This window comes from Podarcis muralis, chromosome Z (genome assembly GCF_964188315.1).
Source record: "Podarcis muralis chromosome Z, rPodMur119.hap1.1, whole genome shotgun sequence".
In the NCBI taxonomy this organism is placed as follows: Eukaryota; Metazoa; Chordata; class Lepidosauria; order Squamata; family Lacertidae; genus Podarcis; species Podarcis muralis.
Genome location: NC_135673.1, coordinates 2,552,296 through 2,569,724, shown reverse-complemented (window position 1 = coordinate 2,569,724; position 17,429 = coordinate 2,552,296). Strand labels below are relative to the sequence as shown.

Below are 17,429 nucleotides of genomic sequence, written 5' to 3'. Positions count from 1 at the left end.
ATGGGCTCTCTGTGTAATTACTGTACACGTCTTGCTCTCAACTTCCAAAACTGTTTCCCACAAAGTCACTGTTTACGTTAGCTGCAGAAACCTCAGGCACAACCTACTTGCGCCACGCAGATTCTCCCCCCACCCAACCTCATAGAGGCTGCTTGCACAGCACAGGGTGATGGAAGAATGCATAATTGCGGGTGACATTTATTTGTTTCCAAGGCCTCTTGCAAACAGACGCAGGAACTGGCCAGCCGTGAAGGAGGCAGCAGGGAACCATTTCAGTGGCAAATGGTTTATCACCAGCTAAAAAACCTCACCACCACAGGTATGTGATGCAGGCGGATGACTGGGGTTGGGGGTTGCTGGGCAATGTGCCTGAGGTGTGCCCCCCACCCACGACAGTGAAGGGCAGGTGGACAAATGTCTGGTGTTAACATAAGCACCTTTAATCCGGCCTGGAAACAAATCAGCAACGAGTGTATAACGATCTCTGGCAGGCAAGCAGCCTGATAAGAAGCAAGGACTCTCCGTCAGTTTTATGCAAGTTTATTTACAAGCATGGCTTCCCACCTGCTCCCATTAACAGTAGTTGATCTGTCTGACTCACGGTCCCTCCCCCAACAGGAAGAACACCGAAATCCCGCCTTTCTTCTCCTTCCCTTCCGTTGTTCTCTGAGCTTCACCAGTCTCCTAGTATGGGGACTAACAGCTGGCCTGCCTCCTCCCCACTCCCAGAAGACATAGCCTCAGACTCTGGCTTATCTGCTGGTTGCCTTGCAACGCTCTGGCCGCTTTCTAACTCTGGCCGCTTTCTAACATTTGTACCCCACCCTTCTTCGAGGAGCAATGGAGGCAGAGCAGAGCCATCGTGGCTAGTAGCCATTGAAAGCCTCCTCCTCTGCGAATTGGTTTAATTCTCTTTTGAAGCTGCTCTAATCCTCTTTTAAAGCAAGTTTGACAGTTTAGCTATGCACTGCATGAAGAAGTATTTTCTTTTATTTGCCCAGAAAGAAATGAAAGAAATGAAACTGCATCTCCCTTGCTGAAGGAACTTACCATTTAGACCACATATTGAAAGCACCATGATACAGTGGTACCTCATGTTAAGAACTTAATTCATTCCGGAGGTCCATTCTTAACCTGAAACTGTTCTTAACCTGAGGTACCACTTTAGCTAATGGGGTGTCCTGCTGCTGCCGGTGTGCAATTTCTGTTCTCATCCTGAAGCAAAGTTCTTAACCTGAGGTACTATTTCTGGGTTAGTGGAGTCTGTAACCTGAAGCGCCTGTAACCCGAGGTACCACTGTAGTCCTTTAAACAGTCATGGCTTCCCCCAAAAGAATTCTGGGTGCTTAGTTTGTTAAGGGTGCTGAGAGGTGAGAGGAGATTCTGACCCATTCCCCTCAAAGAATTACAATTCTCAGAGTTCCCTAGGAACAGGAATTGATTGTTACACAAGTCTGAGAACTGTAGCTCCCTGAGGGAGGTTTCCTAACAACTCTCACCACCCTTAATAACTACAGCTCCCAGAACTCTTTGGGAGAAGCAATAACTATTTAAAGTGGTATCACAGTGCTTTGAATATGTGGTGTGGATGTGGCGTAAGTGCCTACAATTGCGGAAACAGGGAAGGAAGAACAAACCAAGGAAGGGCAAAGAGATTAGTGCTACCCCCTCCCCTCGCACCCTGATTACAGTTCACCAAAGGGGGAATGACTTATAAACGTTTCCGAGCACAATTCAAAGTGTTGGTGCTGACCTTTAAAGCGGCCTCGGTCCAGTATACCTGAAGGAGCGTCTCCACCCCCATCATTCTGCCTGGACACTGAGGTCCAGCGCTGAGGGCCTTCTGGTGGTTCCCTCACTCCGAGAAGCCAAGTTACAGGGAACCAGGCAGAGGGCCTTCTCGGTGGTGGCACCCTCCCTGTGGAACGCCCTCCCACCAGATGTCAAAGAGAAAAACAACTACCAGATTTTTAGATGACCTGAAGGCAGCCCTGCTTAGGGAAGCTTTTAATGTTTGATGCATTAGTGTATTTTAATAATTGTGTTGGAAGCCGCCCAGAGTGGCTGGGGAAACCCAGCCAGATGGGCGGGGTATAAATAATAAATTATGATGATGATGATGATGATGATGAGGTCATCTAGTCCTGTATCCTGTGGCGAACCAGATGCATAGAGGGAAACCACAGCTGGGGCCTGGAGGCAACAATGTTCTCATCCTTCCTAAACTGGCATTCAAGGTCACTGTGGCTCTGACCCTGGAGGTTCAGGTACAGACCTCCACAGCTTTCACCAACTATTAGTCTGTAATCCCTCTCAGGGCAGAGACCTGTTCTCTTGAACTCAGGAAAGCACGAAGGGGGAATGGGTGGCCTTCCATGTCCATCAGCCCCGGTCAGCACCACCAACAGTCAGGGATGATGGCAGTTCCAGTTCCATGCACCACCCGGGGTGGAAGGGGAAGGCTGCCGTGTGCACAGGGCCTAGTTCCAGGTTGGAGGAAACTTGCAAGGTCAGTGTGGTGCGGCAGTCAAGTGTCAAACTAGGACCTGGGAGACAAGGGTTCGAATCCCCCACTCGGCCTTGAAGATCCTTGGCAGTGACCCTGGGGGCCAGTTGCTGCCTCTCAGTGTAATCTACCTGCCAGGGTTGTTGTGGGAATGGATGGGGGGGGCGTGCGGGGGAAACCATGTACACCATTTTGTGCTCCCTGTAGGAAAAATGCAACAAATAAATAAATAAATCTAAGATAAGCAACGCATAAACATCTTCATATCCCCCCCCCCCATACGAACCTGCCCATGTTTTGAGATCTTGGGGGGAGGCCTTTCTCTCAGGCCTGCCATGCTTGGTGGGAACGTGAGACAGGGCCTTTTTGGTGGTGGCAGCTCCCATGCAGCTTTGGAACTACCTGTCTAGAGAAGCCAGACTGTCTCCCTCCTTGCTTTCCTTACATCAGTAGGCGAAGGCCTTCTTGTTCCAGCAGGCTTTTGGGAACTGGCTGTTGTTACTGAAAGGGCTGGTGCTGTTTTTATTTCAATTGTCTGTATGAATTTTATAAATTTTATATACGTAGATAGTTTTAATTCTATTAATGTTCAATGGTTGTTTAACGATACTTTCCCTATGTGTTTAGTGGTTCCTGTTTTTATCTGTAAGCTGCCTTGTGTCCAGATGGGGGCAAAGGCGGAATATAAATAAAGATAAAATAATAACAACAACAATTGGCCATTTAACAGCACAAGCAACACTGTTAATAACTAACTGCTATGCCACAGGCACTGTTTTTAAATCTCCACAATGTCTGAGTTATAGCAGTTACTATAGTAATAATAATAAAGTGGACTTTGGAGGGTGGGAGTTTAATAATAATAATAATAATAATAATAATTTTATTAAACCGATTAGTCTCCAAGCGACTTACAGCAAATATCTACCTACCTACCAGGACATACGCAACACAGCATCACAATACAAGGAAGGGAAAAGGGTTGTGTGTCATGCATGAATATCTATAACCATAAAAATATATATAAGCCATAAAAATAATAACAAACAACATTAACTAACACCCCTCCTTCTCTGCCCAATGGAGCAGCAAAGCAACCCCCCCCCCCAAAAAAAAAACCACCCCAACACACAAAATTAACCAAGCAGGATCGGGCATGTCTCTGAGCTGCCTGCCTCCGCCCTCGCCGTCTGCAGGAGGTCCCCTTTTCCTCCCCGGGAGGTGCCGTGGCGCGCCCGCCTCCTTCCTCCCTTTCTCCCCCGTCGCCTCCATTCCCGGTGCCCGCAGCCGCTGCCTCGCTTCAGCTCCGCCCCAACGTACCGCATCACTCGGGAAGAGGGAGACGCCGGGAGGAGCTTCCTCCATCTCCTCCTCCTCCTCCTCCTCGGCGCCCTCGTCCTGGGCGAGCCGAGCGCTGCGCTCCCGGCTGCTGCCTCCTGCTCTTTGCTGCGGCGGCGGCGGCTGCTGGCGCGCGCGCGCGGCAGGGACTCGCCGTCGGGGCGGCCGGGCGATGCTCTTTGCAAGATGCCGGTCAAGCTCAAGAACCGCTACAACCTGGTGGACGATGCGGGCGACTCGCGGGTGCCGCTGCACAACGAGGAAGCCTTCCAGCACGGGATCCACTTCCAGGCCAAGGTGAGCCGGGGGTTTGTGGCAGGCGCCTTTGCGCGCCTTTACGCACGGGATCCTGCGCTGCCACCGCTGCTTCCTCCAGGCCGGAGGTCCCGTCCCACCGCCCCACCCCGTCTGGCGACATCCCGGCCGGGATCTCTCCAGTACCCGCAGCCGTGGGGCGCGGATTGTCACCTCCAGAGAAAGAGGTCTGCCCGTGCATGTGCAGAGTGCTTCTCAAGACACGCTTTGGTTCCTCGCAAACAGCTCTCCTCCTCCTCCTCCTCCTCCCCCCTGCGGCGTGTTTGACTAGGAAGCTCCCGCGATTTCCCCGGTCAAAGCCGTAACTCGGAGCGCTGAGGAAAAGGGGTTCCCAGAACATGTGCAGAGCTTTTGGCTCGCGTTGGGCAGCGAACCCCTTGCATGTTTGCAGACGCCTACCGCCTTTGCTCCCAGTAGCAAGAGTACTTCAGGTTGTAGCCTTTGAATCAACACCTAAGAAGGCAGGAATCTCACAGGTGCAGCTTTCCCCCATCATTCCTGCATCCAGGGAGTGGGAATAATTCCTTATTTAAGATTTCTGCCTGTCGTAGAAGTTGTTACAGGTACAGAAGTCCTGTAAGAAGAGAGAGGCGATAACTCTTCCCTTCACCTTTTATTTGCCAGGGGAGAATGCAGCAATTTCATGTGCCTGTGAGGTGGGGGGGGGGGGCGCCTGAGCCCCCTAGGCACACTGTCCACACCTGGGCATCCAAGTCCACTGAGCCTCTGACCATGTTTCAGCCTCCAAGGCAGCCTGCAGGCCTTGTGCACTGGCCGGCATGTGCCAGACAAGTGCTGGGGCTCAAACCTACCTGAAAATGTGCGCCCCCTCCCCAAGCTCAGACTCCCTACTCCTAGCACTTAGGGAAGGGGGCTAGGTTCCCACCTAGGTGGCCATAGTCATAGCCCCTAAAATGGAGCCTCCATGTGCAGGGGCAGTGTGCCCTCTGGGAACATGGCTTGCAGGTTAACAACCTTCCTGGGGTCATCCAGCTGGCCGCTTTCGCGGACAGTGTGCTGGAGCAGAAGGATCTTTGGTCTGATCCGGCAGATCTCTCCGTTGCCTTGTAGCTAAATAGAACCTCTGTGTGTAGCTGCAGTCTGCTTCTGAATGCTGGTTACTGGGAGCAGCAGCTGCAAAGAGCAGGAGAGAGAGTACGCCCTTTATTCTCTGCTTCTGGAAATCCCTCAAAACGTGCAACTGCCCGTTGCTTAAATTGTGGTGCTGATCGAGATGGATGCTTGGCCCCATTGCAGGAAGGTTGCGCCGCTGTACATGGTCCGAGCCCCTGTTCCTAAGCCAGAGCGGAGAGCAGCAGTCTCCCAGGGGAAGGGGTGTGAGTGATTCCTTGCTTGTTGGATTCCTTGGGGGGGGGGGGGCTCCTTAGCACACAGGTAGCAAGAAGGTAGATTAGGATCTCCTGGGAGATATTTGGGTAACTTGGCAGCAGTAGGTGTTCTTATTACTAACTTCTGAATGCTTACCAGTTGCTGGAGGCCACAGGAAGGCAAGTGATGCTTTTGGGCACAGATCCTGCTTGCCAGTGGGGCGTCTGGGTGGCCACTGAGAGAAGAGTGGCCTGATCCGGCACGCTTGTCTTATGTTCTTATATACTGTTTTAAAAGAGTTTCTTGGCGGCTCTCATTTATACGTTCTTGGCTCTCTTTCTCTCTCTTTTATATTTTGGCTGCGTTGTTTTAATTTGTGTAAGCCACCCTGAATCCGAGCCTGGGGGGAAAGCGGGATATAAATAAATATAATTACAATAATGAATTGACAGGGCTACCTGCCTCTCAGCTGCCTGACAATAGCATGGGGGTGTGCCTTATACAGAATCGGGCCAACCACTGCCTTTCTAGCTCAGCGTCGTCCACACTGACAGGCAACAGTAGTGGCTTTTACAGTTTTGTCGATGGGAGACATTCCCACCCTAACCTGGAGAGATAGGGGATTTAGCGTGGGACCTTCTGCACGCAAGACAGGTGCTCTACCACTGAGCCACTGTTAACCATGTGCTAAGGTAGGTTGCGCTGTGGGTTAAACCACAGAGCCTAGGACTTGCTGATCAGAAGATCGGTGGTTCAAATCCCCGTGACAGGGTGAGCTCCCGTTGCTCGGTCCCTGCTCCTGCCAACCTAGCAATGCAAAAGCACGTCAACTGCAAGTAGATAAATAGGTACCACTCCGGCGGGAAGGTAAACGGTGTTTCTGTGCGCTGCTCTGGTTTGCCAGAAGCGGCTTAGTCATGCTGGCCACATGACCCGGAAGCTGGACGCCGGCTCCCTCGGCCAGTAAAGTGAGATGAACGCCGCAACCCCAGAGTTGGCCACGACTGGACCTAATGGTCAGGGATCTCTTTAGCTTTAAGGCAGGTTGCCAGAAAAGACTACTTGGGCTGGTGGGGCACCAGGAGTGGGGGATCATAGGTATAGACCTGACAGTGGTTTCTGGTGTGATCCCAGGTCCCAGGCTACGCTCAGAGAGTTACTGTGCAACGACAGTTACAATTAGTAGTCCAGAATCCTCATAGTGACCAACCATATGCCCCTGTGGGAAACCCACAAGCAAGATTAGAGGCAAGAACAGCCCTTTCCCCTCCTATGGGTCCCAGAAACTGGGATCCAGAAGCATTGCTGCAGAGCTGAGATGGCTAGCCCTCTCCTTCTTCATGAATCCGTGTAAGAGCATCACCAAGTACAGCTGACCTGCAAATCTTTCCAGCCAAATTTAAAAGGACTCCGGCTTTTATTCTTGTAGTGTTTGGAACTGGCTGTTCCCACACCCTGCAGTCAAAATGTGTTTATCCCAAAAGATCTGCCATGTCAGAGGGAAAAACAAAGTCAAGAGAGTCGGGCCAACCAATTTCTTTTTAATTACGTCCTAATCAGATGGAGCCAAGGAAGTTTATTCAGGGAGCGAAGGGCCGCAGATTCAAGAGGTCATAACGGTTGTATGATCTTGTTCCATATAAACTGGCTCAGTATGGTTTCATATTCAAAATTAATCTTCTCTGGTTTTCAGAGTTTAAATCTGTTGGGCGTTTTCCCTGCAGGAATCCTTAGGAACCTGCTCTGGGGTGGTGGGGAAAACTTCCTCACGCCTGGATCCAGTCTTCAGAAGTTGCCTTAACACTCAGTCAGACCCTTGGTCCATCCAGCCCAGTATTCCAGCTCTGGCAAGCAACAGTTCTCCCTAGTCTCCCTCAGCTATACTTGGAGATTCCAGGGAATGAGTCTGGGAACTTTTGCTTGCAAATCTGGTGCTTGTGCCATCGAGGCCTCAGCCCCATCTTCTTGTCTGAATTGAGACTGGTGTGATGGTTGTGTGCCGCCACATGTGTTCTATGAATAACTCTGTGGGTCTTGAAATCTGGGGGAAGAATATGCAGGCTGTGTTGCTGACACAGAATTCTTCATCAAGCAGAGCAGAAGGGAAACTGGTTCTTTTTAAGCCTAGAGAATGAAGGTTTCCATGGCAAAATTTAAGAAGTGTAATGTGAATATTTGCATTTGAAGTGGCATTTAAGGTAAGTGATGCCAGCATTTAGATCCCAGCTTTATAGAGGACTGAAAACAAAGTCTAACATTCCTTGGAGCCTCTAATCATGTTCTTGCCTGCCTGGGCAGCCAGTTGCCGATACCAGCTTGGTATCAAAATCCCGTTTGCGTCTGAAAATAATGCAAGCTTCCAAGCTATACAGAACCCTTCACAAGGCAGAATAGCAGTGGCAGTTTTGCCAGCTGTTTATTGTTACAACTGTGCTCAGCAGACGGGCAAGCAAACCTCAGTTCCGCCCTGCAAAGAGTTCTGTGTCAAAGGGACACGTGGAATTTGATTTGACCGTTTGACCTGTATTTAGCCTGTCTCCCAGTGTAGGTGGTGCAGAGAGAAACAAAATCAGAATGTGCTTACCTTGTGCAAAAGTAATTTGTAAATGCTTGCCAGGTGTGGCAGGGGTGAGCTCCAAGAGGGTCTTACGATCTTGACCTCTCTTATGGGACCACCCTTCCATTAAAGGCGCTCTGGGTGGCAGCAGGATGGTGGGAGGAGCTGTGTGGAGACTGACCTTCGGAGACAATAATGGGTGTTTCGGAGGGCGGGAGTGGGGGCTGGGGGAGAGAGATGCTTTAGATGCCGGACACTGTCATCGGCCCCCTCCCCCTTCTCAAGCTGTGCCACTGCTTTCCTCCTTTTTAAAATAGCCAGCTCCCCTCCCTGGCTGGGAATCTTCCCTTGCCAAACCCTCTCTGTCTTTGTTCCCAAAACCACAGTAAATCCTAAGATTGCAGTCCTAGAACCCAGTTGCTAGATAGTTTTAAGCCCTGTGCGATTGAGCCAAGCTGGTTTCTGAGCCGAATATGTAACGCAGAGAGTGGTGTTTTCTGAAGGAGTTTGAGCCCAGAAGCACATTAGCACTTTTAGAAAATATCTGGAAAAAATGGGAAAGGTGCAAAGGAACGTCTTGTTGATTTCAGAGGGTGGACGGGCTTTTAAAATGGTAATGGTAATATTATTATTATTAATAATAATGTGTGGTTTATCAGTCTGTTATTAACAATGCTGCTCATGCTTTTAAAGGAATGCAGATGTTTATCTTCGGATTTCCTTATATCTTGCAAGCTTCCTCAAGCCTGGAATTAACTATTAGAGTGCCTTGGTATTTAATAAAGATTCCCCGAACAGAACTTGTGGCGGAGCACAAGAATAGGGTAAAGAAAGCCAAGGTCACCAGTTCTTCATAGGAGAGGGAGATTATAGTCTTGGGAAAACATTGGTCCCTCTCATTGCTTGAGTAGTGATATTCTGATGGACAATTGTGAGAATGATCAGCACCTGATGGGGGGACGGACAGTGATTTCAGTGCATCAATTTCCCCCTTATGATTCAGGGTTATTGGCTTTTGTTGTTATTACAGTGGTACCTCAGGTTAAGTACTTAATTCGTTCCGGAGGTCCGTTCTTAACCTGAAACTGTTCTTAACCAGAAGCACCACTTTAGCTAATGGGGCCTCTTGCTGCCGCCGCGCCGCCGGAGCCCGATTTCTGTTCTCATCCTGAAGCAAAGTTCTTAACCTGAAGCACTATTTCTGGGTTAGCAGAGTCTGTAACCTGAAGCCTATGTAACCTGAAGCGTATGTAACCTGAGGTACCACTGTATTATGTTATTTATGCTGCGAACGTCCCTGTGATCTTCAGATGAAGGGTGGTATGAAAATTTAATAAATATAAAATAATAATAATAAATAATAATAATAATAATAATAATAATAATAATAGTCATAAATTAATTAATGAAGAAGAAAAAGAAGCAGACCCTCATTACTGCAGACTGCAGTCTTCTAGGGCAGTGTTCCCCAACCTTGGGCCTCCAGCTGTTTTTGGACTACAACTCCCATCATCCCTCGCTAGCAAGACCAGTGGTCAAGGATGATGGGAATTGTAGTCCAAAAGCAGCTGGAGGCCCAAGGTTGGGGAACACTGTTCTAGGGGACAGAGCCCTGTGCTTGTTTTGCTTTGTGGTTTGGCATTCTTACAGATCAGGCAGAGAGCACTGGCTGTTCATCATTTTTATGAAGGAAATACGTTTCACAGTTTCGTGGCGGTGGCACAGCTCTGCTTTGGACTGGCAGACCCTAAAGTGCCAAAGGTGTCTAGGAGTCTGGTCTCCGTGAAATAAGGCGGATTGCAGAGCGCCACAAAGACCCCTGCGCCCCAAGAGAGCTGGAATGGGGAACAGGGCCTGGGAGCATCTGGGGGTCCTGACCCTGCCTACCTCGCAAGGCTGTTGTGAGGTTAAAATGAGGAAGTGGGAAGCCATATACGCTACCTTGAGCTCCTTGGGGGAAAGGAGGGCTATAAATGCAAACAACAGCAACCACACAGGTGAAACTCAAAAAATTAGAATATCGTTCCTTTATTTCACTAATTCAACTTGAAAGGTGAAACTAATATACGAGATAGACTCATGACATGCAAAGTGAGATATGACAAGCCTTGATTTGTTCTACAGGTGAAACTCGAAAAATTAGAATATTGTGGAAAAGTTCCTTTATTTCCGTAATTCAGCTTGGAAGGCGAAACTAATACAGTGGTACCTCAGGTTAAGAACTTAATTCGTTCTGGAGGTCTGTTCTTAACCTGAAACTGTTCTTAACCTGAGGTACTACTTTAGCTAATGGGGCCTCCCACTGCCGCCGCGCAATTTCTGTTCTCATCCTGAAGCAAAGTTCTTAACCCGAGGTACTATTTCTGGGTTAGCGGAGTCTGTAACCTGAAGCGTCTGTAACCCGAGGTACCACTGTATATGAGATTGACTCGTGACATGCAAAGCGAGATATGTCAAGCCCTGATTTGTTACAGTTGTGATGATCATGGCGTACAGCTTATGAAAACCCCAAATGAACCATCTCAGAAAATCAGAATATTCAAAGAAATCAGCAAAACAAGGATTGCAAATGGAGCAAGATTGGACCTCTGAGGAGTAGAAGCACATCTTGTTTTGCATGTCATGAGTCAATCTCATCTATTAGTTTCACCTTTTAAGTTGAATTACTGAAATAAAGGAGCTTTTCCACGATATTCTAAATTTTTGAGTTTCAACTGTAAATAACGTTCCCTCCTGCAGCATAAACAGGAGAACAGGTTTGGCAGAGGTTCCCTTCTTGATCTTCTGGATAAGCTGCAGCAACTGTTTTAGCTCCAGCTCCCTTGAGCACCAGCCAGTGCGGTAGTGGCTGGCTAGGAATGATGGGAGTTGGAGTCTACCAGCATCCAGAGAAGAAGAGGAAGAAGAAGAGTTTGGATTTGATATCCCGCTTTATCACTACCCAAAGGAGTCTCAAAGCGGCCAACATTCTCCTTTCCCTTCCTTCCCCACAACAAACACTCTGTGGGGTGAGTGGGGCTGAGAGACTTCAGAGAAGTGTGACTGGCCCAAGATCACCCAGCAGCTGCATGTGGAGGAGCAGAGACGCGAACCCGGTTCCCCAGATTACGAGTCCACCGCTCTTAACCACTACACCACAGAGGGCACCGTATTGCTTCTGTACCTGGCCTGCAGGTGGCCAGTAAAGCAAAAACTGGTGCCCTGGGATTATGTGTTTTGCTCCTGGCATGGATCCAGTTGCAACCATGAGGAGATTTATGGGCGCCAGGTTGGCGGCCACAATTTAAAGACCCACCTTGGTCCATAGTTACCGTAATTCCATTTCCACTGTGTGTGTTTCTCCTTCTTGCATACTGGGACGAGTGAATTGTTGCAAGAGCAAGATACAGTCAAGCAATACAGTAGTTGAGATCATGTTGTTGTTGACCCCCTGGACCAGAGCACGCCAGGCACTCCTGTCTTCCACTACCTCCCACAGTTTAGTCAAACTCATGCTGGTAGCTTCCAGAACACTGTCCCACCATCTCGTCCTCTGTCGTCCCCTTCTCCTTGTGCCCTCCATCTTTCCCAACATCAGGGTCTTTTCCAGGGAGTCTTCTCTTCTCATGAGGTGGCCAAAGTACTGGAGCCTCAGCTTCAGGATCTGTCCTTCCAGTGAGCACTCAGGGCTGATTTCCTTCAGAATGGATAGGTTTGATCTTCTTGCAGTCCATGGGACTCTCAAGAATCTCCTCCAGCACCATAATTCAAAAGCATCAATTCTTCGGCGATCAGCTCTCACTTCCATACATCACTACTGGGAAAACCATAGCTTTAACTATACGGATCTTTGTTGGCAAGGTGATGTCTCTGCTTTTTAAGATGCTGTCCAGGTTTGTTATTGCTTTTCTCCCAAGACGCAGGCGTCTTTTAATTCGTGACTGCTGTCACCATGTGCAGTGATCATGGAGCCCAAGAAAGTAAAACCTCTCACTGCCTCCATTTCTTCCCCTTCTATTTGCAGGAGGTGATGAGACCAGTGGCCGTGATCTTAGTTTTTTTGAGATCATTGTTGTTGTTGTTTAGTCGTTTAGTCGTGTCCGACTCTTCGTGACCCCATGGACCAGAGCACGCCAGGCACCTCTGTCCTCCACTACTTCCCGCAGTTTGGTCAGACTCATGCTGGTAACCTCGAAAACACTATACCCAGGTTCATGGTTCTTACATTCCAGGTTCCTATGCAATATTTTTCTTTACAGCATTGGACTTTCCTTTCGCTTCCAGGCATATCCGCAACTGAGCGTCCTTTCGGCTTTGGCCCAGCCGCTTCATCAGCTCTGGATCTACTTGTACTTGCCCTCCGCTCTTCCCCAGTAGCATGTTGGACGCCTTCCGACCTGAGGGGCTCATCTTCCAGCGTCATAACTTTTATATGCCTGTTGTCTTTGTCCATGGAGTTTTCTTGGCAAGGATACTGGAGTGGCTTGCCGGTTCCTCCTCCAGGTGGATCACGTTTGGTCGAAACTCTCCACTATGACCTGTTCATCTTGTGTGCCCTGCTCGGCGTAGTTCATAGCTTCTCTGAGTTCTTCAAGCCCCTTCGCCACGGCAAGGCAGTGATCCATGAAGGGGTTTTGAGATCATAGAGTCGTAGAATTGTTGTGTGGGAAGCAACCCAGGGGATCCTCTAGTCTAATTCCTTGGCCAATAGACATTCTGTTGTGGCGACTGCAACCTGGATTTAAGGTGCCATTTGGCACCTAGCTTATATATCTGAATTTATAATACTAATGCCAGCCTCCCCCTTTCTTGGGACTTTCTTGAAATCTGAGTGTTCCTATGTGCTCCATCCACTGTTTGCTGTGTGCCCATGGCAGCCTTGGCCAAGCTGGTGCCCTCTAGATGTCTTGGACTCCAGCTCTCATCAGCCCCCAGGTGGGCTTGATGATACATTGACCCCAAATGGCTTTGAGGTCCCCCACCCCCCACCCCACAAAATTTATTTGGAATTGATTGTAAAAATCAAACAAACCAATGGTGACCTCAGAACGGTTTGCAGAAAGAGTGAAACAACGAAATTATCAGTAAAAACACGTGAAACAGCTATTTAAAACATTGAGATATTAATTTAAAGAAGTGGTTGAAAAATACTCGGAGTCCTGCAGTGATTTCATGCTCTTTATTGCAGCTTGTAAAACAGTGACTGAATTGCCCCCCCCCCCAACATCAGGCTTTTATATACATTATTTACACAATGAATCCCGTCTGATTGGCTGATTCCGCTTCCCTCCTGGAGCCCTTCTCCTGCAGGCCAATCAGTTGTTGCATTCTTCGATCCTACCAGCCTAATAGGCTGATTAACTTCCTCCTGGAGCCTGATTGGTCTTCGCCTGCAAGCCAATCAGTTGTTGCATTCTAGGATCCTACCTGCCTATTGTTCTAGGGATCCAAGCTTAGTACATAACAGTGATGAAACTAAAAACCAGATTAAAAGACTTGCCAATGTTCCACATAGCTGGGTAGGCTTAGCAGGTACCACAACCAGCAAGTTGTGCCTTCCTGGTGTCAAGAGGCAGGGAGTTCCAGAGTATGGGTAACACTGCACTAAAAAATCAATTCCTTACAAATTTGGAGCGGGTATTATGTGGCACCCGTAATAATAATTCCAGTTCCGCAGGTCAAAACGGCCGACTGGGCAATCTTATGCAGCTGAGTGCTATATGAATTTTATGAAATAAATATATAAATGGCTTCCCTTCTGGTGCTCAGGTACAAGACCATTAAGCAGGATTAGAATCCCCATTTCACCTCTAAGCCCCCACCCCACCGAAGCTCCTTTCCACCACCCTTGTGGCTTAAAGAAGGTTGAGCAACTAATCTCCAGTTGAGCAATGTTGGCACCCTCAGTTGCAAGCTTGATGGGTATCACTCGGGTCCAAGTCCGACGGAGTGTGTGTGTGTGTGTGTGAGAGAGAGAGAGATGGGCAACAGAAATCCTTCCACTGGCGTGCAAATTTTTGTACAGTCCTAGCCTGGTTCTCAGTGTCTTCACCTTGCCCTGCCGTGACAGAGCCTCATTAAAACGAACAATTTGCAAATCAGTTATTTCCTCCGGCGGGTACCAATTCCAGGCCGGCTGAGTTTGGCAAGAGGTGGGATTCTGTCGGCTTGGCTTATCTTGCGAGGAGCAGCATAATGCCAGGAAACGGAGGGTGAGGAAATGCAGGCCAGAACTTTGTTTTTGCAACTCATTTCCACCGCAGGGTCAAGGGTGTTATGACATCCCCAGGATAGGCACACATCAACTGATATGGAACACCCGTAGGGTTACTCAACAGACCAGAGGGTTGCAATCCAGCTCTCGCAGTGCAAACACAGAGCTCTGTCCCAGCCAGAGTGCTTGCAAATTTTAATGCCAGGCACCCAATCTGTGTGTACTTGTGTAGGCTTAGGCCCCAGGCTTTCTGAAGGACCGTATCTTCCCATGTGAACCTGTCCAGATTCTGAGATCTTCAGGGGAAACCCTTTTCACAGTCCCACAGCCTTGGTGAGGACACAGGAGAGGGTCTTCTCGGTGGTGGCTACTCCCAGACTCTGGTACTCCCTCCCTAGAGAGGCAAGCCTGGCTCGCTCCTTGTCTTTTTGCCAGCAGCTGAATACTGTTTAATTCCCACATGCCTTTGAGAACTGACTTTTTGAAAAAGGAAAAGGCTTTGAAATTATGCTGTGCTTCTTTTTTAAACTGTATTTTAATACATTGGTTTTTAATATTCCTTTAATTCTATTGCAGTCGTACCTTGGAAGTCGAACGGAATCAGTTCCGGAAGTCTGTTTGACTTCCAAAACGTTCGAAAACCAAAGCACGGCTTCTGATTGGTTGCAGGAAGCTCCCGCAGCCAATCAGAAGCCCCGTCGGACGCTCAGCTTCCAAAAATAGTTCGCAAACCGGAACAGTCACTTACAGGATTGTGACGTTCGGGAGCCAAAACGTTCGGGAACTAAGGTATTCGACTTCCAAGGTCCGACTGTATAGTATTTGTTGTTGTTTAGTCGTTTAGTCGTTTAGTCATGTCCGACTCTTCATGACCCCCTGGACCAGAGCACGCCAGGCACTCCTGTCTTCCACTGCCTCCCGCAGTTTGGTCAGACTCATGCTGGTAGCTTCAACAACACTGTCCCACCATTTCGTCCCCTTCTCCTTGTGCCCTCCATCTTTCCCAACATCAGGGTCTTTTCCAGGGAGTCTTCTCTCCTCATGAGGTGGCCAAAGTACTGGAGCCTCAGCTTCAGGATCTGTCCTTCCAGTGAGCACTCAGGGCTGATTTCCTTCAGAATGGATGCGTTTGATCTTCTTGCAGTCCATGGGACTCTCAACAGTCTCCTCCAGCACCATAGTATTTAGTTTCTGTATTTATGTTTTTAGCCTGTGTCTGGGGTGTTAGGGGAGGGGCAGTACCTCTGGTAGGGGGCATGTTGTGCTCCTTCTCAGGTAGTTCACCCCCCTTTGGTCCCCACCCTGCTCTCAGCTCTCACCTGTGGCTCCTAGAAGCTGCCGGCATGTGACAGCAGCCACAGTCCTGAGAACGGCTTCGAGTGGCCGTCTGCATCAGGTGAGGGTAGCCAATGGGTCGCAAACCCTCAGTGAGTTTGGGACTCTGTGTGCGAAGACAGCCTCCGAAAGATTGAGCAGACCTCATACCTACGGGACCGCCTCTCCTGGTATGTCCCACGGAGGACCTTACGGTCTTCAAACAAAAGCATCTTGAAGGTCCCGGGCCACAGGGAGGTTAGGCTGGCCTCAACCAGAGCCAGGGCCTTTTTGGCTGTGGCCCCGATCTGGTGGAGCGCTCTGTCACAAGAGACCAGGGCCCTGCAGGACTTGACATCTTTCCACAGGGCCTGCAGGACGGAGCTGTTCCACCAGGCCTTTGGCCACGGCACAGTCTGAACCCCTCCTTCTGTAATCCTCATAGAACTCTAGCCCAATGGCTGCCTTTAATTTGATTCTGAATTGATTTTAGAATGAATTGATTTTAGAATGTATTTCAATTAATTGATTGTGATTTTATGTAAATTGTGTTACTTTTACTGCTGTTAGCCGCTCTGAGCCCGGCTTCGGCTGGGGAGGGCGGGATATAAATAAAAAATTATTATTATTATTATTATTATTAAGAGTGGGTCCAACAGTCAAGAAGGTGGTATCTGCACATGCTGTAGAGGGAAGTGAGGGGCAGGTGGGGCCAATCCACCTGGGAAGGTAGCCCACCTGGGAGAAGGAAAGCTCTGGTTCCAAACCTTGTAGGATAACTTCAAGAAAAGAAAAAACCCAGGAGCAAATCTTACACAAATCCAGAGTGGAGTCCCTAAGGCGGTTGGATGGCACCTTGTACTCCACCTTCCATCCAACTCCTGCAACCAAGCGGGTGCCAAACGTATTGCTCTGCTTTCCTTTGGAAAGAGGGGTCTTGTAGTCTGGTCAGCCCAGGACCTCCTGACACACTGCCCAGGCTTGTGCCCCGGGGAGCTCACTTCGGTTCTGCTAACACAGTGGTTGGACTTCACCTCCAAAGGGGCACTCCATTGTCTCTCGAGACAGATTGATGCCAACAAAGCCTTTGTATTTTATTTGTGCTGCTTTGATTTGCGTAAGCTGCCTTGAGTCCCAGTCTCTGAAAAAGATGGGCTATAGTAATAATAATACGGTGGTACCTCGGATTACAGGGACGTGGGTGGCGCTGTGGGTAAAAGCCTCAGCGCCTAGGGCTTGCCGATCGAAAGGTCAGCGGTTCGAATCCCCGCGGCGGGGTGCGCTCCTGTTGCTCGGTCCCAGCGCCTGCCAACCTAGCAGTTCGAAAGCACCCCCAGGTGCAAGTAGATAAATAGGGACCGCTTACTGGCGGGAAGGTAAACGGCGTTTCCGTGTGCTGTGCTGGCTCGCCAGATGCAGCTTTGTCACGCTGGCCACGTGACCCGGAAGTGTCTCCGGACAGCGCTGGCCCCCGGCCTCTTAAGTGAGATGGGCGCACAACCCTAGAGTCTGGCAAGACTGGCCCGTATGGGCAGGGGTACCTTTACCTTTACCTACCTCGGATTACAGACGCTTCAGGTTACAGGTGCTTCAGGTTTCAGACTCCGCTAACCCAGAAATAGTACCTTGGGTTAAGAACTTTGCTTCAGGATGAGAACAGAATTGTGCAGCGGCAGCGGGAGGCCCCGTTAGCTAAAGTGGTGCTTCAGGTTAGGAATAGTTTCAGGTTAAGAACGGACCTCCGGAATGAATTAAGTACTTAACCCGAGGTACCACTGTAGTAGTAGTAAGAAATAAGTGTGTGAATGCACAGAGCCCTTGCAGATACCGATGGGAATGGGGCAGATGTGCACAGCACCAAGCTTTGGAACAGGGGC

At 49.2% G+C, this 17,429-nt stretch overlaps 1 protein-coding gene across 2 annotated transcripts in view; it reads left to right on the top strand.

Moving 5' to 3' along the window:
- The first annotated feature begins 3,907 nt into the window (after positions 1–3,907).
- Positions 3,908–17,429, top strand: part of LOC114589048 (carboxyl-terminal PDZ ligand of neuronal nitric oxide synthase protein-like) — a 54,271-nt gene continuing 40,749 nt past the window's right edge. The window contains exon 1 of one of the 2 annotated variants that reach the window (XM_028715026.2): positions 3,908–4,141. In XM_028715026.2, the coding sequence (XP_028570859.2) occupies positions 4,031–4,141 (111 nt within the window). In that variant the 5' untranslated portion in view covers positions 3,908–4,030. The remainder of the gene's footprint in view (positions 4,142–17,429) is intronic. The other variant, XM_028715029.2, reaches the window with a different exon arrangement.